This window comes from Blennius ocellaris, assembly GCF_963422515.1.
Source record: "Blennius ocellaris genome assembly, chromosome: 21".
NCBI classification, from domain to species: domain Eukaryota; kingdom Metazoa; phylum Chordata; class Actinopteri; order Blenniiformes; family Blenniidae; genus Blennius; species Blennius ocellaris.
This window is the reverse complement of record NC_137670.1, coordinates 17,790,203-17,817,499: the sequence shown is the minus strand read 5'-3', so window position 1 is coordinate 17,817,499 and position 27,297 is coordinate 17,790,203. Positions and strand designations below refer to the sequence as shown.

Below are 27,297 nucleotides of genomic sequence, written 5' to 3'. Positions count from 1 at the left end.
AAAGCCCCATTTGACGCCATCCCAAGTCACTATAGTTCCAAAATGAATCTATAAACAGATAAATGAGTAACATCGACATGCTGTTCTTGTATTTCTTTGCATGTTTTCAGCCAAACGTGACCCGGGGGGGGGGGGGGGGGGGGGGGGGGGTCTCTTGTTGCACTGTATTAAAAATCTGAATTTCATCTTTTAAATGTCATCTAAATGTCGTTAATTGTGTTAAATCAGTTTTAAACCCGAGGATGTGACGTGAGCTGAGGACCTCTTGGCCAGGTCACCTGTGAGAGAGAGAGGTCGATCTCAATCAGTTTATCAATAAATAATAAATAAATGTAATAGAATTCTGCCCCGACCTGTTAGGAGCTGAAGTCGACCAGAGCGTGAACACAGGGATAGAGATCTCCCCACTCCGAGCTTACAATGCCACTGCAGTGGAATAACCATATTGTTATTGAATAAATCAGAATTCTACAAAGGTTTCACCCATTTTTTTTTTTTTTCCCCCATCCTCAACTTATTGCACTTCCCGAGAGCCGTCGGGTTCAAACTCCAGTGAGATGCTGCCGCTCTGACAGAGACGAGCCCGACCTCCAGCAACGCTGACTCTGTCGTTTGTGAAGAGATCTAAAGCCACATCAGGCAGCAGCCGCTGTGTGGGAGGTTATCAACCCGCTACCTCCATTTGATAGAACTCCTCCGTGCCGCCATAAAGCACAACAAACAGATAGAGGATTTGGGGAAGAGGGGGAAAAAAAACAACAAAAAACGACAACAGCAGAATACAAAATGTGGATTTAAGACTCTTTTAATTCCCTGGAAACACCGTATGTACACACATCATTCAGAATCTTTTTGTTTTTTTGTTTTTGTTTTTTAAAAACAGCTCATGATCATTTTACAGAATGACAATATCTACAAATGCATATTAGAATCACAGCTTGGATATTCCACACAAAAAAAACGTTGCACAGGGGAAGTCATTGCACAGCAGGGGGGGGGCAAAAAGACAACAAGACGTTTCTCATTTGAATTCACAGACGGGCACTGGCATGTACTGAAACATGGCGACACATGAGAGTCCATCCATGCATCCACCCATCCACCCATCCGTCCATCCATCCGTCCATCCACACGATGCAGCAGCAGGGCTCCGCGCCAGGCCTGCGGAAAGCGTGTGAAAACGAGGGATCGGCGGGAAGAGGAGCAGACGAGTCCCTCACGTCTGACGAGGGATTCCCAACGCGCGTGGACGTTGCATAGGTTCACTTCGGAGCGCCAGACAAATCGCGGGGGCGACGGACACATTGAGCGGCGAGCGCCTTAACACTTCCATTTGTTTAAAGATTCACACAAAGACGCACGTTCACTGATTTCCAAGCGACGGTTTGGCCTCGTGATAAAAAAAAAAAAAAAAAAGAGAGAGAGCGGTTTAGTAACTTTAGACCGAGACGACGCAAATCTACCCGCTGATCCCAAAAGGAAACGTGAGGCTTTAAGAACGCCGTGACCTCCATCTGGGAAACTTTCATCTTTATCCGCGCAGCGGTCCATTTTGACATCGCCTCGGGGGGGGGGGGGGGGGGAGGAGGAGGAGGAGGAAGGGGAGGAGGAAGGGGGCTGGAACCATTTGTGACCCACAAAAAAAAAAACCTTTCTGGCTGTGACAATGACACGACGGAGGCTTATCTTTTATTGTGGCGGTGCCTGCAATCAGATCAAATCAGGTGAAGGGAAACGACGGCATTGTGGAAGTGAGCCAGGTGCATCACTGCAGCCCCCCCCCCACGTATGGAACAATCTCCGCAGGGGTTAAGAAAAAAAACCAACACAAAAAGGCACACATGCAGCCACAAACAGTTTCTTCAACGCTCAAACACGGCAGCATGTCGAACACGTATAAGAACATTCAAGCAGTTCACGGGCACACGGACATTCAGAACAAAGGAAAGAAAAGAAAAGGGAAGAGCATTGCACTTTGTCCCTGGTTTTTTTTTTTTTTTTTTTTTTAAATCTCTGCATGTTCCATTCCTGAGCTACAACAGATCTCCTCCACTCCCTTTTCTTCTTCTGCACTTCTTCTACTTCAACGGACTTGGTGACGCTACACTCAATTACAAAATAAAAGAAGAGGAGCGTGACGGCGACTGTTCCTGCTACCAAATCATATTATGCACACGGTGCATAAAAAAAAGAATAAAAAAATAAGGGCTTGTACGTGCTGCGAGCGTCACTGTCCGATATGAGGAATGCGTTCACGACGCCGACAAGACGTCTGGGAGATGAGCCGCCTCGAGGCGGCGTTAAAAGAATCAGCGATGGGATCAGAAGCAAAGTGAAATACAATCATGGAAGGAAGAAAAAGGAAAAAACAAAACAATACTGAGCCAATTCAAAGTAAAATAAATTAAAAAAAATAATAAATCACATAGAAAAATAGACAAACTAAAGACCAGCTCTACATTTTAACCTTCATGTGTTACGTTTCCTGACTTGTGTGTGTAATAATGAACACGAACCCATGAAGAAGAAAAATCGCTTGCAGAGGGAAAAACCCTGCGAAGGTGCGATTGTCCGCCTCCTTTGTGTGTCACACACATGGGCGGCTCTGCTTGGGGGGGGGGGTCGGGGGGGTGAGGGGGAAAGATGCTGAGCCGAGCAAAAGCGGGATGAAAAATGGCCGCGGCGGCCGGCGGGTCGTTTCTCACCTGCGGAGGCGAGGAAGCAGCATTTTCTCTTCTTTACCGGCAATTTGTAGATTTTCTGCAGTTTTCCAGGTAGAGTTGATGATACATTCATTAGGATGTCTTTTTAGATTAGTTTTTTTTCTTTCTTTCTTTCCCCAAGGCAATCAGAGTGAGGAGCTCTGCTCATCTTGGCGAAAGCTCTTAGAGAGACAGAGGAAGATGTGTTGTGTCAAGAGGTGGTGGGGAAAACAAGATTCTAAAAAAAACTGCAGGTCGTACGCCGCGTGTCAAGTTTCGGACTGGACCTCCATCTTGTTTCACTTCCTCCTCACTTCGTCGCCGGGATCCCTCTGTTGTTTTATGAGCCGTTCGATCTCGGCGCCCAGAGTCTGCAGATTCTCCTGAGAGACAGACGAAACGAGAGAGTGAACATTTAAGGTACCGCCTCAAATAAGAGTCGGATCATTTTATCAGACTCCAAACAAACGGAAAGAATTTAATTCTATTCCAACTGAAGAAGGATTAAAGTTTGTTCCCGTCTGGTCTGTGGATGTTTGCGCCGTGATAAAAGTTAATGAATAACAAAATTCCCCGTCATTACTTTAGAAAAACCACCATTTTCATTCAGAACAAAAAAAAAAAAAAAAAAGGCAGATCATCAATCACCGTCTTGACTTGGCACCGTCAGAATGTTTTGGTTTTATTGTCATTTCTGTTGTTCCCGTGGTTTTGTGTTTTATATCATTGCTTCCTGCCAATCATCTCCCATCAACAGGAACAAAAAGAAAGAAAACAACAAAACACAACAATACTCCCACACATTATTAACCAGCGGTCGTCTCGGCCAGGTTGGTGCGGAGGGGAGCCTTCCATGAAAGTTTGACACACTATGAAGACAATGGGGGGCTGATTGGACCAGGAGGGGAAAAAAAAAAAAAAAAAAAAAACACGTAGCAAAAGCGTGAACAAAAGCGCAAAACAAAGCGGAAAGGAAAAAAAAAGACAGGGGAGGCGGGACCAATCAGTGTGTGAATGTGGGCGAGCAACGAGCTCCGACGGCCGTTTTCTTTGTGTTCCTTCCTATTCTGGTGGCGTTGTTTACCGTGAGTGTTTGGAACCTGCTTTCCGCCCACCGACATGACTGACAGAACCTGTATGACACAACCTCCATACACATGTGAGATCCCAGAGCGAGGAGGATTTAATTATGATGGGAACAGGCGGCTGGGGGCGGGGCCGCCGCCGCCGAATGGAGCGGACAAAGATAAAAAAAAAAAAAAAAAAAAAAAAAAAAAGTTTAATTAAAGCCGCAAACGGTATCTTGTTGTTTGATCAAAATGAAGGTCCTTTCTGTTCCGAGTGGTGTGACGACGAGTCGCTTCTCATCGGGTTTGATGAAGGCAGATCGTTTTAACGGGCAACTTTCCTCAAAGAAATGAGAAATTGCAGCAGCGTGAGAGTAGAAAGGACAGAAAGATCCCAGGGTGAATTAAACATGAGTGTATGAAGTAATCCAAGACGACACGTCACCATGTTCATGCTTTTTTAAACCCACTTTGACTTCCCGCCTTTCATCATATTCATCCATCTATTGTATTTTCGAGGAAACATCTTGGAAGAAGTGCTGAGATTAAGCTTTATTGACTTGTTTTGAAAAGGTGCTAAATGGGTGAAATGGCCTCAAGACGTGTACTCTTTTGGTTCCAGTTTAGCGCAGACACCTTGATATATGTCATTTTTAATTTCCTCACAGATTACATCTCGTTTCCCCTTTTGAACGGTAAGACAACAGAGCAGGCATGTTGAGATGATCTACTTCACACCGACACAATTTCAACAGTCGGGCTTCACAGGAAGAACGTCCCTGTTTAAGTTTGCGTTACGTTTTGTGCAGAAGCTCATGTTTTTCCTTCAGACAGTTTTAAAAGCCTCTGAAGGTAACAATGCGAGTCTTCCAGGATCAGCTGCCGCCCCCCCCTCCCCCCTCCCCCTCCCCCCACTACCCCAGATTCACTAAAACGGCACAGCGGATGGATTGATTACTCAAATTAAATGATTAGAAGGCCTGGAATGTGGACATTGGATGAGGTTCACGTGAACACAGATCCAATGAGAACCGATACAAAGCATCAGCCTGAATCTATTATTTGAGGTTCCATTGGTTTAACAATCCGTCTCTGTTAAGTAGGTCGCAGTGTTTTCCCCTCCTGTCAGTGACGCAGGTTGTGACCCGCATCAGCCCGAGATTCCCAATAGGTCACGTTTGTGTCAAACCCGACGACGTAACAAGGATAGGAATGTCCGTGGTCGCATGCGGACAATGCGATAAAAGCCGAGGCGGCTTGAAAGAAGCATTGAAAACATCAGACGGCCTCGGTGTGGCGACGGGCAGAAGGTGGTCTGACATTCTCATCCAGGCTCGCGGATCAAACCGCTTTTATCCACACCTACGGGCTTTTAGTGCACAGCAGAGGAAGAGCTTTGTGTCGGGGGGGGTGGAGGTGGAGGTGGAGGTGGAGGGGGGGGGGGGGGTTTCAAGAGATCAAAATATTTCAGTAGCAATTAGACCCGATCATGGAGAAATCTCAGATGCCTCAACAACAAAGCGCCGCATGCGTCTCAACCTGCTGTAGACGACTGCGGGGGAGGAAAGGAGAGCATCTGGAGGTTTTCGCTGCGACACTCCGGCAGAATGACTTTGCAGGGTCTGAACTGCTAAAAGAAGCTCCCCGCCGGCTTCCCGCATGAGGAGTTTACAGCCTGGAGTCCTCCGGGGGGAATCCTGCAGCCCGGCGCTGCTGTCGGCTCCGCTCTCAGGACCACGCCGACCAAACAACTCTCTACACGTTTGGAAATGTTGTGTGTGTTCAAGAAAAGTGTGAACAGCCTGTGCGGTAATATGGAGAAAACAGACGGCGAGGGCAACTTCACACTTCACCAGATGATCGGTTTTCTTTCTTTTAAATGAGGATCCTATGTTTTTCAGTCTGATCCATCATTTTGTCATTTCTTGACACAGATATTAGAATTCTGACCGCAGAAGGTAGAACACAGGGAGATCCTGTTGTAATAATTGAGACACACACACACACACACACACACACACACACACACACACACACACACACACACACACACACACACACACACACACACACACACACACACACACACACACACACACACACACACACACACACACACACACACACACACACACACACACACACACACACACACACACACACACACAGAGAGGAGGCAGCCACTGCTACACAAAAGGCCAAATTGACTGAAAGTTGTGCTTTTTTTTAATCTTCTGAAAATTGTGTCACTTCTGATTGCACAAGTTCAAGATGTACATCTTGTGACATGTGCAGCAGCATATTTAGTCCCTGGTGTCCAGCGTGACTTGGCGTCTCTACATCTTGCTTCTTCACCATCATCTTCATCTTCAGGAGAGACACATCATCTCAAGTGTGGCTCTTACCTCACGGTTATTGCCTTTCAGATTAAGTCTAAAGTTTTAAATGTCTTGGCGATATAGATTCTGTTAATAACACCAGGGTATTTTTTCATTTGATAGTCCATGTCTAGAAAGTTCTTTCGGGACTCAGAAGGGCATTTTATAAACAGCCAACAAACCCTCCCTCCACTCCAAACAAACTAACAAATGAATAATTACATTACATTATTTATCAACAAACCTATACGAGGTCAATTCTTCACAAACAAACGTCTTCAAAACCGACACCTACTCCCAGATCTCTCATCACAAACCTGCAAACATTTGAGTTTGGCTTGATCAAACGTAAGACATCTGAAGCCAACTGGCTCCTGTTGTGCCGTTTCTGGTTATTCTTTCATCATCTCTCTGTTTATGCATTTTGGATTTCTAAGCTTGCCTTCCTTATTATATTGACACCTTTAAATAAGGTTTTAAATGGTCATTCTTTCCTTGAACTCTTGTTTGAAGGTAGAAATAAAAAATGAAAGTCACATCAGGAGGCTAAAAAGCCGGATTGTGACTCAGATGTAGGAAATTAATGATCCAGTCCGGGAATACAACCTTAAACAAGCAGTTCCTCGCGAAACTGCTCGCATCATCAATACAATCAGTGAATTTAAATCGGCGTGCCCGCACTGGCGGCCGAGTACGGTGGGGGACACAGAGGCCCCGCCGGGGGAGGAAGTACCTTCAGAGTGATGTTCTTCAGCAGCGTGTCCTCCAGCACAGCCTGCAGCTTCCTGTTGATCTCCAGCGACAGGTCCAGGGTCAGCCCGCTGTCCGCTGGGTGGGAGGTGTACAGTGACGCCATGATGCCCCCCCGCCGGCTGAGGTGCACCTTGTTGATGTCGGACGCCTCTGACGACAGGGCCCCCGACTCCTCTCTGAGCACGTAGCTTTGGATAATTCTGCGGGGACAGAACGGGAGAGACGGTCAGTCAGAAGCGCGTGCCTCCGACGGGAGAGCTCAGCAAAGTGAGCGGGCGGCGTCGAGCTGGAGACTGTTGAGCAGGGGGGAAAAAAAATAAAATCGAAGAAGTGGGATTTCACAGTTCGCGAGCACAGAGAGCTCCAGCAGAGCAATAAACCATCGCCAGCAGCAAGAGCGCTGGACATTACAGGAATAGTAATTGCAGCTGGATGGCGTATTGGACTCATATACGTGGGACACGTTCAGTCATCGCTACGGAGACCGTCACTGCGCCCGTCAGGGGAGGGGAGCTAATGAAAACAACGTCTTTAGAATGGGCAGCCAGGATTCAATTAATCAACCGGGGCCCGCGTGAGGAGGGCAAAGTGGGATAAATCATCACGCTCATAATACACATTTCAGCTGAGCGAGGTCACGATGTTTGAGGTTCAGCCACGTTGGCGTCACAGAGAAACAAAGGAGAGAATTAATTTGCTTAACAGCTCTAAAATGTCCTGTTGATCAATTTCCCCCCCCCAGTACAGCCCAGAGAAGAGCCACATGCGAGTGTTTCTATTTAAAGAAAACAACCACTGAGGAGGAGGGGGGGTCGGGGGGGGGGGCGGCCACGGCGACGGCGAGTCAGATTTATTACAGCGTTCGACATTTGCCGGCCAAAGAAAAGGAAATGGATGTAAAGCACAATTCATACATGCAGAGGAAGACTTGAAACAAATAAAAACAGGAAATCAGTGAGATTAACACTGTACAGTAGATTGGCCTTTCTGTCAGCTGCTACTTCTTCTTCTTTTTATTATTATTATTATTATTATTTCCATAACGCTCTGGAAAGAATAGATTGCGGTGGAGCGAAGAGAGCAGCGACCTGTCCAGTGGAAAAAGGTCAACAATGTCCTCTTCTCCAGACAGTTCAGGAATCAATATTTCACCCCGAATTTAAAAAAGAAAACCCTGAATCCTCTATCCTCGCCTTCGTAGTTCATATTCAGGGCATGTGTGAGAGGGATGTTGATAAGGTGGGCGAGTTTATGACGACTTGTGAGCAAAAAGATGTTCCCGAGATTCTTCGGTAAGATTTAAAGTCCCCAAAATGACATCCTGCACGTCAGGAGGCGAGCTGCAGTGCCAACTGCTATTAGAAATATAGAAACGTTCAAATTCTTCTGCAGCAGCTGCACCTGCTCGCCACCTCGGCGTGACAAGTTCATGTAGGACTTAAAGCTGATGCACTAATCATCCTACTTTTTGTTTTAACTCTACATGTACAGTATTACAATCTGAAACACGTCAGATCTTTTATGAGCCCAATCAAGACAGCGACACCGACTTGTGTCCTTCGGTATGAAGGGACGGGCATTCGTAATGGACTGACAACCAGTGGGGAGGGAAGCTTGTTTTGGTTTTTTTCCCAATTATACCTTAGTAGCTGTGATTCCCATTTAAAAAAAAAAACAGCCTGCAAGAGGCTTCAATCTGACCAAACCACCAAGAAAATTGTAAACATTTCAAATAAACCCTCGGAGTAGAAAACACAACACAGAGACTAGAGTTCGTAAAAACACCCACAATGCAACAGGTTATGTTTGCTTTTGACATTTCATTGTATTTTGCACAAGAACATTTAATTCAAATTGGCTTTACGTTGAGGTTGTAGTGTTTTCTTTTTTTAGCAAAACTAATTGTTTGGTTCCATCACGTCTACTCTGCACCACAACAAAGTTTCAATCTAAACAAAGTTTCAATCTGAAGGTGATTCTGGCACCATTTTACCAGTCCAGCCCACTCAGACTGAAATTGGGCCGCATGTGACCCCTGCACTAAAATGCATTTGACACCCCTGCTTGAGATGTTCTGCTACGATTGCAGCAGCTTCAAACTGCTGAGACCTCACCAGTCATACGTTTCCTCTGAAAAGTGCACGGTTCACATTTGGTTTCCGTCTTCAGAATGCGAGAAGGAAAAACTGCCCTGCTGTCACATACTGATTAATGTCATCTTCCCTTGTGTCCCGTTTAACAATTTAAACTAATATCTAGCACTATAATCTAACTATAACCTTAAATAAATAAAAAACAATCCTCAAAGATGCAGAAAAGAATAAAAAAGTAGCTAAGCAAGCACTACTAGAAGCAAACAAACCACACACACACACACACTTGTATGTATCTGAGGCTTTCACAGACATACAGTGAAACTTACCTGACTATGCTTGCAAGGGTCCATATTTGGACCCCAGTTCCATCACGACAGTGTTTAGTAAAAACAAAAAAAGTGACAAATTAAAGCTGTGTCTACATGGAGTGCTGAGTGGCATGCACAGGTCAGCAGAGCACGACAATTACTGGCTTGGTTTTGTTGGAGAGAAGAAGGCAGCAAGTCATGCATGCAAAGAAGACTCGAAAGCAGATTATAATCCAGTTGAGGGAAGTCACTTTTTTGCCACTTCTAGAAACAATTTCTAGATTATTGACGGGGCAGACGCCCGCTATGTGTCTGCGCACGGTCGCTCATCATTACACATATTCATCCAATCATAGTCTGAAGTCATCTGCATATCGAGGAGCCTTTGTGTGCCGCTTGTCGAGTCGTCATGAGATCTTGTCGCCGTGGACGACAAGCGTCTCACCTAGATAACAAGCCGGTTCGATCACTGTACACACGTCAACACATTCAGCAGGTGTGGATCCCACAATGGCAACAATGGCGCTTTGAGATTTGCCGTTGGCGGCGATGGCGACCTCTTTCAGGTTGAAGAGGCCGCTCTCCAAATGAATAGACACGCTACTCCCACGCAGAACTCCCCCCTCTGCTTTTGTTGCCACCTGGACTGCAGCGGCGTCATTTTAATTCAGGTCACATCCGCACAAGAATTGGACTAAATGGTGGTAATAAACAGGTGTGCGGCGGGTGAAGGGCAGACATTGTTGCCCTTGAGGGATGCTGCCGCCGTTTCTCGGCATGTTTTAGCTCATTTACTGCAAATTGCACATACAGCCCCTCGACACGCCGCGGCCAATGAGCCCGTCGTCCAACCAACGCCAAAGCAGCAACGGCAACATGAAACAGCAAAGTTGAAATAAACCAGAGAAAATGGCCGTGTGGCGATACAGCTGAGAAAAAGGAGGGGAAGACGCTGCTTGTGGATTTCAGGAGGGTTTTGGTTTCTGCTCACATGACAGCCTCGTATATAATCCGACAAGTCTCAACTGGGGAAACAAATTCGACGAATAGTTTTATTTCCCCGTCAGCTGGGTAGAGGAGATGGCTCAAATTGATATTACTTCAGCTTTAATAAAAAAAAAAAAAGTAAAGATTTGAAACAGGAAGCAGATTGAAAATGCTTTCACAGCTCCTTTTTTTTTTTTTTTTGCAAAATTAATACAAAAATCCAGATGGTAGCTGCATTACAATGCTGTTTTGCATTGTGGTAGCTGGAGAAACCAGGGCGCAGAGCCATTAATCAACCCGTGACACCAACGCAGTGTCTCCCACCCTGCCAGTAGTAAATGAGCCAAAAAGATGCAAAAGCTTTATGAATGGGAGGAAATGTAAATCAAAGATTTGCCTAATAAGAGTCTCTCTCTCTCTCGCTAAACGTCGCTCACACGAGAGCCCCTAAGCCTCTGCCGTCTCGTCATTCACCCGTCTTCACCAGCCTGTCCTGGAGGGATGATGGACAGAAAGACGGAGGCCACGTTCACATCCACACTGTGGTTATTGCAACGCCTCTGTGCCGAGCCCAGATCTCACCGAGCTAAATTTATCCCTGCAACCGTGGGATTCGTCCTAAATTTTAACTCTTCAATGTAGGTTGAGGCTAATGGAATCAATCCCAATGAATAGCGAAGAAGTGGGCAAAAAGAAAAAAAGAAAGAAAAAAAAAAAGCCTTATGTAGACAAACTCCAATAAGCTGGAGGGCGGGAGCTTTACTAATTAATCAACAGGATTTTATTCAATGAGATTACATTACACATATGCAGCATGTCCACTAATAATTTCATTTTGGTCCACGACCCACTTTTGAGAACTTGAAAATGTCTAAGTGGTGTAGTTAAGACCGTCCAAACGTCCCTCGTCTCTTGATGTCAGGTGACGCACATGAATATGGATGGCAGATCGTTAGAGATCCACACAGAGACGCGCCCCTGTCGCCTCCAATCAGCCAGACTAGAAACAGCGGTGACTGAAGTTTATCATGAATGTGAAGTGCTGTGTTTGCATGACCTCAAATTTGAAGATGAGAGGAAGAGACAAAGGACACAGTGTGAACTGTGTGTGTGTGTGTGTGTGTGTGTGTGTAAGGATCCCCTATCTATCAAAGTCAGCTGAAACACTGAGGCCAGTGCGTGAGGGATGCTGTGTGCATCACAATTTTTGATGAAATGGAGGGATGAACCTGACTTGGATAGAAATATGACACCAATGTATAAGACGTGGTGCAAAAAGTACAATTGCTGCACGTCCAAACTGTCTCCGGGGCCGTCCACACCATGAAACCAGTGAACCTGAACGTGCTGTTGTTTGAGGCGTGTTCTAGGAGACGGCTTTTATTGAACACTGAAGCTCCAGACGCTATAGACCTAGAATTATATAGAGGCTTATATTGAGGCTTATGAGCAGAAATTCTGAAATTCTCAATTCTGAATTTCCATGTGCTTTGTCTTCTTCTGTGTTTTTGGTGTGTTTGGTGAGTCACAGCGCCCCTAAAGGCCTGCCATGTGTCCTACAGGCCCCGAAGCCTCGTGTTGAGCCGAGTTCATAGTGTCGTGTGGACGGAATCTTTTTTTTTGGAGAAGGCTGGGGAGAAGAAAGATGGCAGAACGTAGCCAAATAAAGTTCTCTCTCCTCTCTGGAGACCACTCACTTGGTCTTTTTGCGGATCTCTTCCACCAGTTGCTTGATGTGGTCCTCCATGAATTCAATTTTCTCCTGCTTGCGAGCCAGGGCCTTTTGCAGACGGACGATGCGCTCCACCAGCACCGCCTTGTCCACCTCGGGGAAGCTGTCCACAACCACCACGGAGGGCCCCGACTGGCTCTCCGGCGACCGCTCCTCAACGCCACTGCTCCCGCTGTGGCGTGCGTTCAGCGAGCCTGGGGACAGAAGTTCGGCGAAGACACTTCACGTTGCTTCTCCACACTCTGGTGTATTTGTGGGCAGAACAATCTACCGAAACGGAAATCAATGGCCTTATTGGACGAATAACTAATACAAGACAATCTCCCTTTTTAGATATTAAAACGGGTGTTCACGATTTAAATACTAACCAAATTCCGGAGTAGTACCTGAGGAACTGGAGCGGCTGCCCATACTGCTGGCATCTCGGTCACATCCTCCATTCTCCACCTGGTCCAGCCTTTTACGGGCTGTCGAGAAGGTGAACACATGTTTGACTTGATCAAGGCGTCTGTGATGCACACGTTTGAAAAATCACACGCTGTGTGAAAAAGACGTTCTGACATATAATGCAAGCTTTTTTTGAAACCAAGTGCTCCTCCGGCAAAGCTTCCGAGCGTTGGCTTAAAAACGACTCTGCTGATTAAGGAGCCCCGCCGACGCTGAAGTTTGAGTTTCACCGGGGGGGGGGGGGGGAAATGTCCTCACTGTTCCTGCAGTTCAATGTAAAGTGAAAACGTGTGCACGAGAGATAAAAGAGCAGCGCTTCAAGCCTTAGAGGTCACCGTATGTGCCACGCGAGCCAAGTAGGTGAAGCTGGCTGATGTGAGGACTTTTAATCCGAGCATGAGAACATGAGCCGTCTGCGATGCCTCGTCCATCATCGTGTTTTAAATCACCGCGCACGTCCTCTTTATGTACATTCGCACGCCATAATTGAGATATAAATCAATATACAGCCGACGTGAACGTAATGGCCACTTTAACAGAGCTCAGAATAAGATGAAAATGATGAATATTTTATAAATATCTCGGTTTTGGTTTTTCTGTAATGGTGCATACAGCTTTTAAATGGGAGTTTTTTCAGCTCGTCAGCATAATTACCGATAAATACAGATTGGAATTACACAAAGTTCTTAATCAAAGTTAAGCATGTTTAAAAAATTAAATCGAATCAGAGGCCCATCACTTTAATAAAAGGTTTTTTTTCTTCATGTTTAGTTCCGACTCAAACAGCATCCATCATTAAAAGCCTATCAATTGACACATTACATTAGCAGTTTGCGTTTCTATCTATTGTATTTACATAACTCAGAACGAGAATAACATCTTTTAATATGACAAAACAAAAAGGAAAGGCCTACACAGTGTGAGAGCTTATGGATTGGGAGTGTGGGAGGAAGCGCTTTGCAGCTTTTGAACCACAAAGTGGAGTGATTGGGAAAAGAAAAGAAAACCGACTGGTTGCCGTTATTATGACGAAAACGTAGCAAATCCAGTGATTTGACATCAGCTGTAATACGCCTGAACGCCAACCCGCAGTATGTGAAGACACTTTTTGACCGTCATAACATATTTTTGTTGTTTTAGACCAAACACAACTGATCAACGCAGGAAACGACGCCGCCGCATCATACTGACACGCGCTTGGGGTTCCACTCATCAACATTACACATACACGGGAGAAGGAGTTGTTTTTTTGTGTTAATTTCAAAAGAAAAAACAGCAAGCTTGACTCGTGGGTCCAATACATCCATATTCAATACTGGCGGGAGAAAACAAGATCCTGTTTCACCAAAACATCACAGTGCAAAGCGTCATGGGATCGATACACTAATTGAAATGCATTACATCTCGGCATATATGAACTTAAATCATTAATCTCTCGACGGGAAAGACCTTGATTAGATTGATCGGCGGCCATATAAATGCAGCCAATGTCAAAGTTATTTCAGGGAGACGATGAGATAAACTTACTTATCTGTCAAATATTTTATTATTCATAGTCCCGTTCACCTTGGAAGTGAGTTCATGTCCAGTGGGTTTGGGGACAACGATGAGTCACCATGATGCAAAACTAGCAAAACTATCGCTCTTAATCCGTGGATTCAGATTTCCATTTGTGTGCTTCCACGCACAAAAAGTAGTCGTTCAAAAAGAAGCGGCTGAATTTATGTGCATTTAAACAAGCGTGGTTTTCAATGGGTGGAAAGAAACACGAATTTGAACGCACAACAGCGATGACGCGCGGAGGCACTGGAGAAAACATGGAACAACAAAGAGCTCCAGAGGCAGGAGCGTCGTTTCTAACCTTGGGTGAGTTGCTTGGTGAGGTCCTTGATGTTGGCCGCTTGTTTCCGCTTCTGAGTCACCAGCTCGTCCCTCAACTCGTCCACTCGAGTTTTCAGTTTGGCCACTTCGGCCTGCAGCGCCGCCCGCTCCTCCCGCAGCCCCGCCACCTCCTGCTGCCTCAGCACCTCTTCCTGTTTCAACTGGCGCGACTGCGGGAGCAACGGGAGAAAGTAACAGAGACTGTTTGGACAAGCAGGTATTATAAAGTCACAGACGGCACGGATTTGAACCCGTTCTCACTATGCGTGGCGGCGCTCGCCATTGTTGTGATCCAAACTATAAAATTAACAAAAATATTATCATTTCATTGGCTCCTCACATTTGTCCTTGGAGATTCCGCACAAATTGTCTCAACAAAATGCTGCACAGCCCTCATCTAATCTCTGATTTACCAAAACATGCCAATAAAGCCAATTACTGCCGAACGTTAATCGAGTTTTCTTCAACACGTGCCAATTTATTTAGAACAATTTGGCAACCAGCACCCTGTGTCACCTAATTTTGCCACTAAACTCATGTTTTATTCCCACTTTGCTGTATATCAAGACGACGGTGCATCTCTCTGACCTTGTCGTCCAGCAGCCGGCTGGTTTCCTCCAGCTTGGCCTGGAGCTCGCTGAAGTTACTGGTGAGCTGATCCAGCTGAGACTGCAGGCCGTTGCTTTCCGACTGCAGCTGGGCGTTCTTGCTGCTCAGCTTCTCGGTGAAGCCCAGGAGCTCGGCCTCGCGCTCCCTGCTGCCTTGGATGTCGCGCTGCAGGTCGGCCAGCTGATTGGTCAGGCAGTCCACTTCCTCGCGCAGGGAGGCAATCTCCTCCTCATCACTACAAACAGGAAATAAAAAGTATCGTTAGTTCTGTGTATTTCTAATCTTTCATACAAACAAATGGAATATGAGTGGAATCTACCCCACTGGGAAGACGCCGCCCACTAACGTTTTCCTGGCACACAGAACGAGGAGACATTCATGTGGAGAGAAACGTCTTCTTTTCCACTTATTTAAATCCCTTTTCTATTATTGCATCTCATGACGAGCGGAGCCACACACCCACTGAGGGACCCGTGTCCGGTCCTGCCCTCTGTGCTATTCTGGTCCCTGGCCTAGCTTTAAGAGCGCTTATAAAATATTGGAGAGGAAAAAAGAAAAGACAGAGGGAACGTAAAGAATCAGGGTATATGCAGGAATCCTGAGGTTAATTTCAATACCCTTTTAACACTTTTTTTAAAAATCTTTCAAAAGAAATTAAGACCAGATTGCTACTTTAAGTTGTTGTGAGCAACACATCTTTAACAGTTGTAGTTTACAATTTAACAGAAATGAGGTAAGCTGTTTCGTGTCCCAAGATTTGAGAGCCCAGATCCCTGGACTGGACAGTCGTCCTCCCAAAAACAGACGTGGACGTCGTTGTTGATGCTGTCAACAAGCTGCAGCTTAAAGTACGGTGCGAACCCGAATCTTATGATGGATCCAGTTTTTTCCTTGCCACAGGTGAGTCGGGAAACCGACTTGAAAAAAAATCCGCAATGCCTTCGTTCAATCCTTTTCTTGCAAAGTGTGCAATAGGCTTCCCGGTTGTTATTCTCCACTGGCTTTATCCAGCAAGGAGTCAGAGAACTTCTACTTTCCCATTTTTGTATACCTGATAGAATCACGATTTAGACTTTTTTAATACTTTTAAGGGCCTTGATTTTCCCACAGTTGATTTATCAACTTTTTAAGACCCCGCGGACACCCTGAGTATGTTACAAGCTGCTCAGACCTGTTATAAACAACCATAAGTGTGAAACACATGCTCGATTCAAATTGAACAATTTGGGGTTGATACGTCAGTGATTATCCACTTAACCCTTGGATGCACAACCTACCAGTTCCTACACTCTTCCACATGTGGGGTCAAAAATGACCCCCCAATTCAAATCAATGCGTTTTGGCAACACACTGGGTTGTTATCTTCAAAATCTTTAAAACAAAGAGTTGCAATATTTTCATATTCTATGTATTCCTCATAAAACATGTTTGTGACATGAGGCCATTTGTATTTTTATTTATTTTTTCATTAATTTTAAGAAATTGCAGTTTTTGTATCATGACCCCACTCTTCCACAAGCAGTTCCTATGGAATCTTCTCTGAAACTTTACTTCTTAGCAACTCTGACAGTGTCACTTACACATCTGATGTCATATCTCACATCTGAGGCAACTTTGACTGTCAATACTGTCCCACTTAAACATCTGATGTCAGCAGTCTCACCACCCTGGAGGACATTTTTACCCAGTAACGCACGTGTAAGTGGGACAGTATTGACAGTCAAAGTTGCATGAGATGTGAGAGATGACATCACATGTGTAAGTGGGACTGTCAGAGTTGCTAAGAAGTAAAGTTTCATAGAAGATTCCATCGGAACTGCTTGGGGTCATTTTTGACCTCACGTGTGCATCTCAGGGTTAATGTCTAACGGGATGACATGCTTTGTGTTGATGCTTCTTTTTTACTAAAATGACAGTGAAACAAACTTAAAATATTTGTTATCTAATAAGACATTATGACTGAACCCAATGAACGTGATCTATGCATGTATTATTTTTTTGGAAGCTACTTTAATAATGCAGCATTTATGATTTACTGGAGTTACTTCAATCCAGTAAATCCGTTCTAACCAGAGAGACATTTGTTGTCCTCTGATCAGTCCGTTCAGACGCTGAACCGGCAGTCCTGCCCTGAGGTGGACAGTATTGATTTCCCTCTTCAGTGTGGCCGGAGAGCACCGCCGCACTTATTTGCTGCGGCGTCTCCACAGTTGAGCGTCCACGCCACTCCTACGCCATCACCCAGAGTGCCGTGGTCGTACCGCTGATGCTGCTCTTGGAGCGCAGTGACCTCCTCCAGCTTTCCTCTCTGCCGGCCGATCTCGGCTTTCTGCCGATTGATGATCTCTCTGTATTTGCTCAGCTCGTCCTCCCAGCGCGGGCGCTCGTCCTCCAGACACTTCAACTGGAAAAGAGAGAGAGAGAGAGAAAAAAAAACACTTCACGTTACTGATCTGAAGGTATTGTTCATGCAGATTTTCAAGCACTCGTCTGCATGACGAACCTTGGTGCGCAGAGTGCCGAGTTCATCCATGCCCTCTTTGTAGCTCCTCTTCAGGTCGTCCAGCTCTTTAGCTTTCACTCGGTGTACCTGCCAAAGGCAATGCATTATTCTTCATGATGAATCTGCTGTTTGTTTCCCCTTCTTTCATTTTATTACTTTGATGGCGTTCACATCGAGGAAACCTTTCAAAAAATCCTCTTTTCTGCCAAACAGAATCATTTTTAAACCATTTTTAAAAAAAATCATCGGATTCCTGGAAAAGCCAACGAACTATTCATTAAACCTTTGAAAGGCAACCACTGAATACAGAAGTGAGATCTGTAAATGTTATTGACTTTACAAGCAGTAAATCTCCATCTCCATCCCTGGTCAGTTCACTGTTGCAGTATTTCGTCCACTCGTCTCACTCCCACCCAGTTTTTCATGTTTACACACAAAACTGTACGTTACGGTGTAACGGTAAATGTTCGGCTCGCCTTATTTCTGACTGAGCTGCATTATCATATTAACAGAACACACAAGCTCATATGTAACTTCCCAACTGTCTCAACAGCAGTCTGCACACAGCCTCAATGGTGGGACTGTTTAACGCTAGAAAAATCTGAAGAAAAAAAAATTATATATAATTAAAACAATCCGGCAACGAATTTTTTTAGCTACGTTCAAAAGGAAAAAAAAAAAAAATCCAATCACATCGGAGTGATCGTACACCCGGGAAAATAAAAACAGCCTGTGAAATAGTGCATTAGCAAGAAATGGGTGATGTCTTTGGGGCTGTTGTTGAGAGGCTCCATATTGATTCTTTCTGTGCCATTTATTTTTAAAGTGTGATTCCCTTCAGAGTGAGACCCGGAGAAAAACAGGCCATTGTGTTTGGATTGAGTCCATGGCTGTGCCTGCATGCACGCGCAGAGCCGGTGTGCCACTTTGCTCACCATTCCCAATTACACCCCTCAAACAGAGGAAAGCAGCTGAAAATACATAAGATTCATGAAAAGAGCAGGGATTAGAGGATGAAATTTGCTGCTGGGACTGAATTTTGTCATTAACAATTTTGCAACACAAGTAGAAACTAAACTCGATGTTTGTGGAAAAACAAACATGTCCGCTGCTTCACTTTCGCTTAGTTTTGAATTGGAAATACAAAAGGCAAACATTTGCAGTTGCTTTTTTTTTGTGTCACGCAGCACTCACATACACGAGCTTGAGGAATTGAGGGAAAGGGAAGAGAAGTATGGAGGTTATTAGGCCAGCAACTGATAATTGGTATACAACCATCATTTTGTTGTGTTGCTTGTTAATGGGAGGCCACTCTGCTCATGGGGAAGCTGTGAAAGAGACGGGTCCGTGGCTAAATGTGTTTACGTGAGTATTCCCACCTCTAATTGGTCCGTTTGTTCCTGCTTGTGTTTCTCCAGTTCTCCTTTGGTCTCCCTCAGTTTTGCATCCAACTCATTGGATCTAAGCTCCTCCGATTCCTGCGTGAGAGAAAAAGTCAAATGTGGGGGAGGCGGGGACACACGCCACATTAGAAAGAAAGAAGAGCAAAAAAACACATTTAAAAGGTTAAGTGACAGTAAAATAAATGCTTTATATATAATCTATTATGATCTCTTTAAAAAAACAAAAAAAACCCTGCTGTTCAGTCCAACCCACAGACAAAACCACTACAGCTCTTTACCACCATCGTAAGGTGCAAATGAAAAGTGCCAGTCTCCTGAAGCACAGCCAGTCAGGCTGTGAGTTCAGAGAACAACAATGACCTTTTAGCACATTTCAGTGGGAGCGCGTCACGTCGCACGTCACAAACCTGGTACGTTCGGATCATGTCCTGGCAGTTCTTGCGGATCTGCTCAGTTTCCTCTTTTGCCTGGGCCAATTTAGATGTGGTTTCCCTTAGTTTGTCTTTAGTTTCCTGCACATACATGAATGCACATTTCAAAACCCGATGAGAAAACACACTTGGGTGACTACATGTGAAAATGAGAGTGATGCACTAAAGGGCTCATATAAAACAGCCTGAGCATCGACTCCGAAAAGGTTTGAATTCTGTGCAGCGTTATTTCAACAGAAAAGAACAGTATATATACAGTACATGCACACGCACACGCACGCACATAAAACATTAGCTGCATAATTTCTGTGGCCTTCAGCACCTACAAAGTTATTTTTCCTCCATCGTTTGTTATAGTTTTGTGTTTTCTTGGAGGCAGTTAAAAAATAATATCATTATTTCCTAAAAGACATTTTCGAAAAATAGCTCCAATGCTAATGACATTGCCCTCGTGGGTTCATTACTGTATCGTTTGCACGCCATTTCATTTTGAACCGCACAACACATCTCATCATGATGTCGACGACATAACCGACGGCGGGGAGGTCATTTGTGAGCTGCTTTGCATCTTTGACGGACAACAAAGGTTTGTGTTGAGAGACCAGAGAGGCAAACACAAGAAAAACGCTGTTTTTAAAAACAGTGGTTATGTGAGGTGCAGTGATCCTGCAACATTCAGGAGCACTAAAGCTTTCAAATACAACACAGGATTACCAGACAACATGAAAACTATCCACTTCTCTCCCCTATACTTTCACAGGGATATTTAATTGTGAGCAATGAAAGATTTTGTTGAAAAGGATCAGTCAGATATGGTTTGTTTCTTTCCGGCTATAATGCTGGACAGCACATTGGCCTGACAGTGAGAAGGTCCCAAGCTCCAACGTCGACTCCTTGACAAAAGTGACTCTCAATCTCAACGTGACTGCAGCACATTAAAAGAGCAAACAAATACAAATACGTGGTTACGTTACCTTGTGGGTGTCCGCCTCGCTCTTTAATTTGTTCTGGGCCCACTTCACCTTGATGAGATGAGAGTTTATTTCCTCTTTCAGCTTTTCCACTTCCCTGGTCAACCTGCCAACTTCACCTTCCTGAGAACGCGGGGACACGAGAATATTGATCCTGCTCATTTCAACTGATGAGACGATTGAAACAATCAACAAATGTTGCAAAACTAATCAATTTACCGCGCTAAATGCAGTCAGAAAGACAAGTTCGTATATCCTTCACGTACTATTTCTTAACCTTTTTCCCTTTGACGGTTTGATGTACCTTGGCGTCATACAGCTGCTGCAGGCGGCCTTTCTCCTGGGCCAGCTGGTTTCCTCGAAGGGCCTGCCGGTCGACCTCCTTGGTGGCTTCCCTCAGCCGCTTCTCCAAACTCTCCTTGTCCCGCCTCAGATCCAGAGCCTCCTTCTCCCCGCGCACGTACTTCATCACCATGGTCTCCTTCTCCTGGCGCGCCTCGTCACACTTCCTGTTCACCTTGAGAGAATCGGTCATGTCACGAAACGCTCGTCATTTCACCCTTCAGTCACTCATTCAGTTGTTGGATCCTCAGGAGAATCACAAAAAGGGAGCGTTAAATGAATGAGCAGTGAAGAGAATGGGAAAAGGCTGCAGAAAACTTTTTTTTTTTTTTCCTTTGACCAACAATAGAAACATTTCTGAGGATTATGGCGTTGTGTGTTTCTCATGACAACCGAGTGTCCAATACGAATCAAACATCACATATTCATCCATTTCAAATAAACTCAGTAATATAGTCATTTTGACTCATTGCACCACATCATCACACCACAAAGCCATAAGACATTTTTCTTTGGTTATTGGTTTGCGATACCCAACGTTTGGTGACACTGGCCATTAGTTGCCCATGCCTGCTACAAACAGTGGAGTAGATTTGACGGGGGTATGCCCAGTGCTTTATGAGAACAGTGTTGACGGTGGCGCTGCGGCTCACCGCTGACCCCGAGGGTTCGTTCACTGCTTCCTCCCGCTCGTATAACACTTGTGTGTTCATTCCTCACACCCGCGAGATGCTCGCGTACAATCTTTCAGTCTGACGGATCGCAGATTTATGTTCCCGTGAATCCCCCTGTTGTGCTCGCAGTGACAAGTTGGTGTTTAGAGACGGTAGGGGGAAGAAGGAGAGCCCGTATGGGAGCTTGTGTGTGTGTGTGTGTGTGTGTGTGTGTGTGTGTGTGCGTGGCAAAAATGAAAATAAACACCCCGCTTGGTGCACAGGGCAGCACAACATTAAGTTCAAAGGTTAAAACGAAATCAGCTATTCGGCGCAAATGTTGCACAAATTAAAATGTTTCTAACCTCGGGGCCACGATAACTGACTTGGAATGGGTTATTCGCCACCATAACACAAGGTGGGAATGATGCGAGAAGAAAGATTAAAAGAGACGACCGAGTGAAAAATCTCACTCGCATTGTTCACTGGACAGTGAAATTAAAAATGGTGAAGTGTGACAGAACTGTCGAGAGGAAAGCGCCTCGCGTGGTTTTCAACCTGGTGTGTAAAACTGTTGGGGGAAGAAAAAAAAAAAAAAAAGAAAAGTGTTTCAAAGGACTATTCATTTAACAGGAGTTTGGAGCGGAAGACCAGGGTCCTTCCACGGTTAGTTTTCTGTAAATATCTTGACAAGATCAGGAGCACAGCGGAGGTAAAACCCTTTTAATTAACTGGGATCAATATTCGTTTTATATAGTAAGATTAAAAAAAAAACAAAAAAAAAACCAGGTTTTAAAGCTGTGCATGTTCAGCGAAACACACGTACGTCTCACTATTTACCTGTTCAAGCCGGTGAGTCATCTCCCTCTGCATGTGCTGCAGGGCAGCTTTAGCTGCCTGGTCCTGGTGGACGAGTTTATCCCGGGATTCCTTCAGTTCTCGTAACAGCTCCTCCACCCTGCCCTCCAACTGCAGACACAGGGGAGTCGCCAGCTCAGACAAGCATTGGGAAAAGAAAACGCCTCGGCCACACCTGGACTAACCTGCTGCACACAACAATAGCTGACAGCAGTGGGGTAATAGTTGAAGGCCGGTTTGATTTACAAAAGAAATACTGGTATTTCCACATCGTTTATCTTGAAACCACATCAGTTATTTGGTCTGTGGGAAGGATTAGTCTGAAATAATCACCACCTTGAACTCACAAGGGTAAAAAAAAAACAGGGATTTTCTTTTTCTATAATTCAATTTATTTTAGGAATAACTCAAATGTATCACACGGAAACTAATTATTACTAAAAGCTTCACATTATAAATCATAAAAATCTAAAAGGAGGCTATATTTATTAAAGTTTTTAAAAAAAATTAAACGCTTGACACCTTTTAGCTTCCGTGCAATGAATACAGAAATACTGTTGAAATAATTACATTTAAATTTTTTTAGATGCACTTTAAACACTTTCTCATAAACACTATGAACTCACTATTTATCATTTAATGTATCTTTAGGAGAAAAAGGGAAGTGATCCCAGTATACATTGGGAGTCATAAAAAAAAAAAAAAATCTATTCTATAACCTTTTGCTTGCACAGTGCTTAAACAAACCGTGCTACCGAGAGCACGAATCCATTATTGTTCCTTCCGTGGCAACAGCAACGCTAAACCAGATTCAGTGAATAGTGGGGCAATTAGATGGTGAGCTCTGAAAATGAAAGAGCTGGATACGGCATTAAAACAAAGAAGAAATGACGCTTAAGAGGACACAGAAAGGAAAGTGATCATGTGGCCCATTTAATGCTACTGATCATCTTCATCTCCCCACGGGGCTGCTTTTTTTTTTTTTTTATCTGTAATTTCCAGCTGCACAGTGCCAGACGACACATTTAATTGAATTGTACGGTCACAGCGGCCGGCGCAGACGCACAATATTTGCGATCTGTGCTTTAAATTGTACCGCAGTGAGCAACACTTGCAGCTTCCAGATCAATGCAATCAGATTTAAATTACTACTGAATGTAAATCAGTCAAAATACAATAAGTATTTTCAATACTAAAGAATGAAGTCAAAAGGAAGCATGTGACGTTGTGTAACCAATTATTTCAAAATGTAGGATGCTATAGGTTCAGTCAGGGGGACGGGTGCGGTATAATGAGGCATTAGAGTTTACAAAAATGTGCATGCTACAGGAAAAAAAGTCTTCTTCATCACGGCTAAAACAGTTTTCAAGTAAAAGTGTTGACAAAACTGCATCTGCAATGTGGTCGCAGTGTGCAGACGACAAGGTCCCGAGTGAGCAGGAAATGAGACACAACACAGCTTTTTCCCTGTTGATGTAAAAACGTATCGCAAAGATTCTTCTGTTTTCAAGAAAATCCATCAAGAATGGCTCAGAGAGTCGTACGTGTCAAACAATGTCCATTATCTCAATTGTGAACGGTGGAGGAGAAAGCCTGACCTTTCTGATGGTGGCTGTGTGCAGATTTTCTGTGTCGGCCCTCTTCTTCAGCTCATCCTTCATATTGTCTTTTTCTGAACAAATGCCCAGAATCAGCTCCTGATGTCGCTTGTTCTCCTCCAACAACCTGTGCACACAGATGGAGCGAGCACACACACACACACCATTATTCAGGTCCAGACCATATAAAATGTTGAAATACACAGTGAGAAAGAGAGAGAGAGAGAAAATAGGATTATACTCGATTGTTTACAAACTAAATCCTGTTTCAAGATGGAAAGCTTGGCAAACGTATGAGGACATTACTTCACTGTGTCAACTTCATAAAAGCAGAAGGCTTTAATTCACAGTGGAAGGAAGAAAAGCACATCACGGCTGAGATATTCCTCCATGTATTTCTTCTCCAACACAACTTTACCTCTGAATGGCTTTCTCCTGTTGTGCGTACTTGTACTGCACACACTTCTCAAAGACCACCATGCAGTCGTCCTGGTCCGCGGGGACTCCATTCACCAGTGGGCTCCCTTTCTTCCCGCCTCCGTTTTCACCCACGGGCAGCCGACAGGCCAGAAGCTCCGACTCCAGCTCGTCCAGCAGCGACTCCTGCGACAGGGAGCGCTGGATCTGGGAGATGAGCTTCCGGCTGCAGTCGGTGTCATAAGGACTGGACAGGGAATGCAGGGGGATGGAGTTCTTGGCATTGGTTTGTGGGCTGGAAGCAAGCGAGGAGCTAATAGTGTCAGAGCCCGGGGTTGAGGGGCCATTAGAGATCCCAGAGGTCGTGCAGTCGGTGGGAGAGCTCTTCGAAGTGCTTTGGACGGGAGAAAGTGAGGGACTCTCAGCCGAAGCTCCGTCGTCCTCGGGAGTTGCTGTGGTGGAACAATTTGTGACAGAGAGTGACGGCCGCTCATTGCGGTTGGGAGTAGTGCCACTAAGAGTCAAAGAGGTGTCTTCGGTTCCTTCAGGAAGTGAGGCGGAGATTTCTACTAGATCCGGAGTGGTAGCAGGAGTCCCCAGTGTGTGACCGGGCTCACTCAGCTGTGACGTCTCACCCTCGACTGAGACTGCACTGGAATCACACTCTGTATCAGCCGTCGGTTCTTTCTCGTCGAGATCAGCCCGACCGCACTCGTCCATCTCAACACCGGCCAGAGTCTCACTTTCTCCACTGCCCAGCTGACTGTCCAGTTCCGTGTCTTGTGCATTGTTGCACAACAATTGTTTCACCTCTTCCGAGTCTGATGCGATGTTGTGAAGCCGATTCTCTTGATTCGATTCCTCCAAAACAGGTTCCACCTCTGATCCTTCCATCGTGCGTCGATCTGTATCAGGACCAGGCTATCGGTGGCCCTTCTTTGGTTCAAATCTGGAACAGATGAAAGAAAAGTAGATACATGAGAGAGAAACCAATGAGTGAGTTGGAGTGGGAGCAGTTTGTTTTCACAGTGCTGCAGCAGTTCCTCTGACAACAATTCCTGGATGTCACTGATATAATCACAGAAGGCATTCTATGTATATGTGAGGCCTTCTTAGTCATTGGCACAATCCTACAATTGTTAAAACCAGGAGAAAACCCTGACAACAATGCTGCTGATCTGATTACTTGAGCTCATCATTAACCTGAATGAATGTTGCCTGAGTGAATGTCTGGCACTCAATAACCAAGAGGTGTGGCCTTCACAAGTCTACAGTCGTGGGTTACACCTGAAGGGTGTGTGAAGCGAAACGTCACACAGGTATGATCGGTATTTGAGATTATTCACAGCTTTGGAGAGTCATCAAAATGTAGCCTGTTAAATAATCCCTTAAAAGCCGCGACATGGCACACATGGAACGTTCCACTAACCCAAAAATGTAGGGAATTTACATTTGGCATTCAGGGCACAGGCTTTGTACAGAAGATAGAACTGGATAATTCCAAATAAAATTATGTGTGCCTGCCTGTCCTTTACTCTCAGCATTTCCTTGGCAACAGACGCTGATCTCCTTCTGAGGTGCTCCCATCCACTTGGTATGGGACATTTGTTCGTGATTTATTTTTCCAGAAATGGTTAGCTGAATTGTAAATAAGAGAAGAAGAAGAAGAAGAAGAAGAAGAAGAAGAAGAAGACAATGCATCCAAGGCATATATATTTAGTAAAAACTAGCTAGTTACAGTCATTTTAGAATAAGTTACGGAAATATGGTCAGACTCATAAAGATAAACACGCTTTGTATGCTAAATAGGTGGGAAAGATATGTAAACAAAGCATCTCTGTTGTAGCCCGACACTGAAAAACCTCTTAGAAGTACACCTTTGGACTTGAAATGCTTAATCTGCTCTTACCCAGTTGTTCGTGGCTCTGACGACTGTGGGGCGCAAAGAGACGTTTAAAGGCATTTTACAAGTGTAACTGAAATTCCAAGTAACGAATTAAAAGCTCGATGCCTTGTGTTTACTAGTCCAGATTCTTCTATTGAAAGCCAAACAGCTGACACACATACAGACGATGCTTGTTCGACATGCACACTTTGAAATCCCCACAATTTGCGTAGTCAGCCTAATAAAAATCACGTGATTCGAGTGACCTTGAATCGGGTTGCAAGTAAACCGATACAACGAAATGTGCTCACTCCCTTTTTTTAATCTCCTGTCACAATGGTCCATTGACGTTCGCAGCACCTTGACTTTAGCTCGCTAGCTTCTCAGGTAGCCTCGCGAACGCACCCAGAGTTAAATGTGAAATAATGACTGAAACACAATACGTGGCAGCTTGAGGGATATGCGCCCGATGTAGCGAGGTTTTAAGATGGCTCGAGGATAAAGCAGCAGGTTGACATTGTTCCATCACCCTGCCCCGTTTAGCCGGCGGGGCTAACGCAGAGATAAGGGCAGGCGCGAAGCTCGTCCAAGTAAAACGCGTTACCCCGCCGCCGGGTTCTCGCCTCATCCTCCAAAACAGATGCTTTCATTACCCACCGAATGCAGAAAGGCCATGGTGTCGTTCGAGCGCGGACACAGAGCGCAAGTTGTTAACTCCCCTCTGTCCGCCAGCTGATCGCCCAACAAGTCACTCCGGTATAATGACACATCAACAAACATGGCTACCGCAGGAGAAAACCAGCTGGTGTCGACCAATGAAACAACGCAGAGGTGTGACGCGCCTCTGACGTAATGACGCACCAGGCACGCCTTTGAATGTGAGAAATATGTCCTGTGTCAAACTAAAAATCACGTTCAAATCGATTGTAAAAGTGGAATTGCATATTATGATTCCAAAAATAAAGACATAGAATGTATAGATGATTTATTGATTCTGAGTGGAAAATTTTACATTCACAAATGCAGATTCGTTCTATATTGAATTAAAAGAACACATTAAAACACTTCGTAACATAAACACAAAAAAGCAATACAACTGTTGAGCTGTTTAAAGAACTATTACCAAAAGAATAATGACATCCTCTGTTTAACTGGTTCATTTGTATTTTTTAAATTATACTATTCTCATTAAAAAAATGTCTGTCATTTGTATTCGCCATAATTACAAACTTTATAAGTACATAAAGTGCCATAAAGCTTAATATTATATAAATGT

At 44.7% G+C, this 27,297-nt stretch overlaps 1 protein-coding gene across 2 annotated transcripts; it reads right to left on the bottom strand.

Moving 5' to 3' along the window:
- Positions 1-800: 800 nt before the first annotated feature.
- ccdc186 (coiled-coil domain-containing protein 186) lies at positions 801-26,766 on the bottom strand. Of its 2 annotated transcripts, none has more exons than XM_080517516.1 (16): positions 26,679-26,766; positions 24,138-25,085; positions 23,720-23,846; positions 22,104-22,232; positions 20,573-20,785; positions 20,272-20,391; positions 19,274-19,378; positions 18,843-18,941; positions 17,464-17,550; positions 17,222-17,364; positions 14,940-15,195; positions 14,332-14,521; positions 12,392-12,490; positions 11,989-12,217; positions 6,881-7,100; positions 801-3,085 (listed from the first exon to the last, which is right to left on the bottom strand). In XM_080517516.1, exons 2-16 carry the CDS (start codon positions 25,028-25,030, stop codon positions 3,002-3,004), a joined length of 2,994 nt encoding a protein of 997 aa, XP_080373642.1. In that variant the 5' UTR covers positions 25,031-25,085; positions 26,679-26,766; the 3' UTR covers positions 801-3,001. The 2 variants fall into 2 exon arrangements, with proteins under 2 accessions (XP_080373642.1, XP_080373643.1); XM_080517517.1 differs by having other exon boundaries at positions 12,410-12,490.
- Positions 26,767-27,297: the final 531 nt, after the last annotated feature.

Coding starts and splice junctions, on each gene's coding strand:
- ccdc186 (XM_080517516.1), bottom strand. CDS start 25,030: ATGGAAGGATCAGAGGTGGAACCTGTTTTGGAGGAATCGAATCAAGAG. Junction 15,196..17,221: donor CTCCAAGAGCAGCATCAGCG/GTACGACCACGG, acceptor TCCTGTTTGTAG/TGATGAGGAGGAGATTGCCT. Junction 12,491..14,331: donor CACCAAGCAACTCACCCAAG/GTTAGAAACGAC, acceptor CCTTCTCGACAG/CCCGTAAAAGGCTGGACCAG.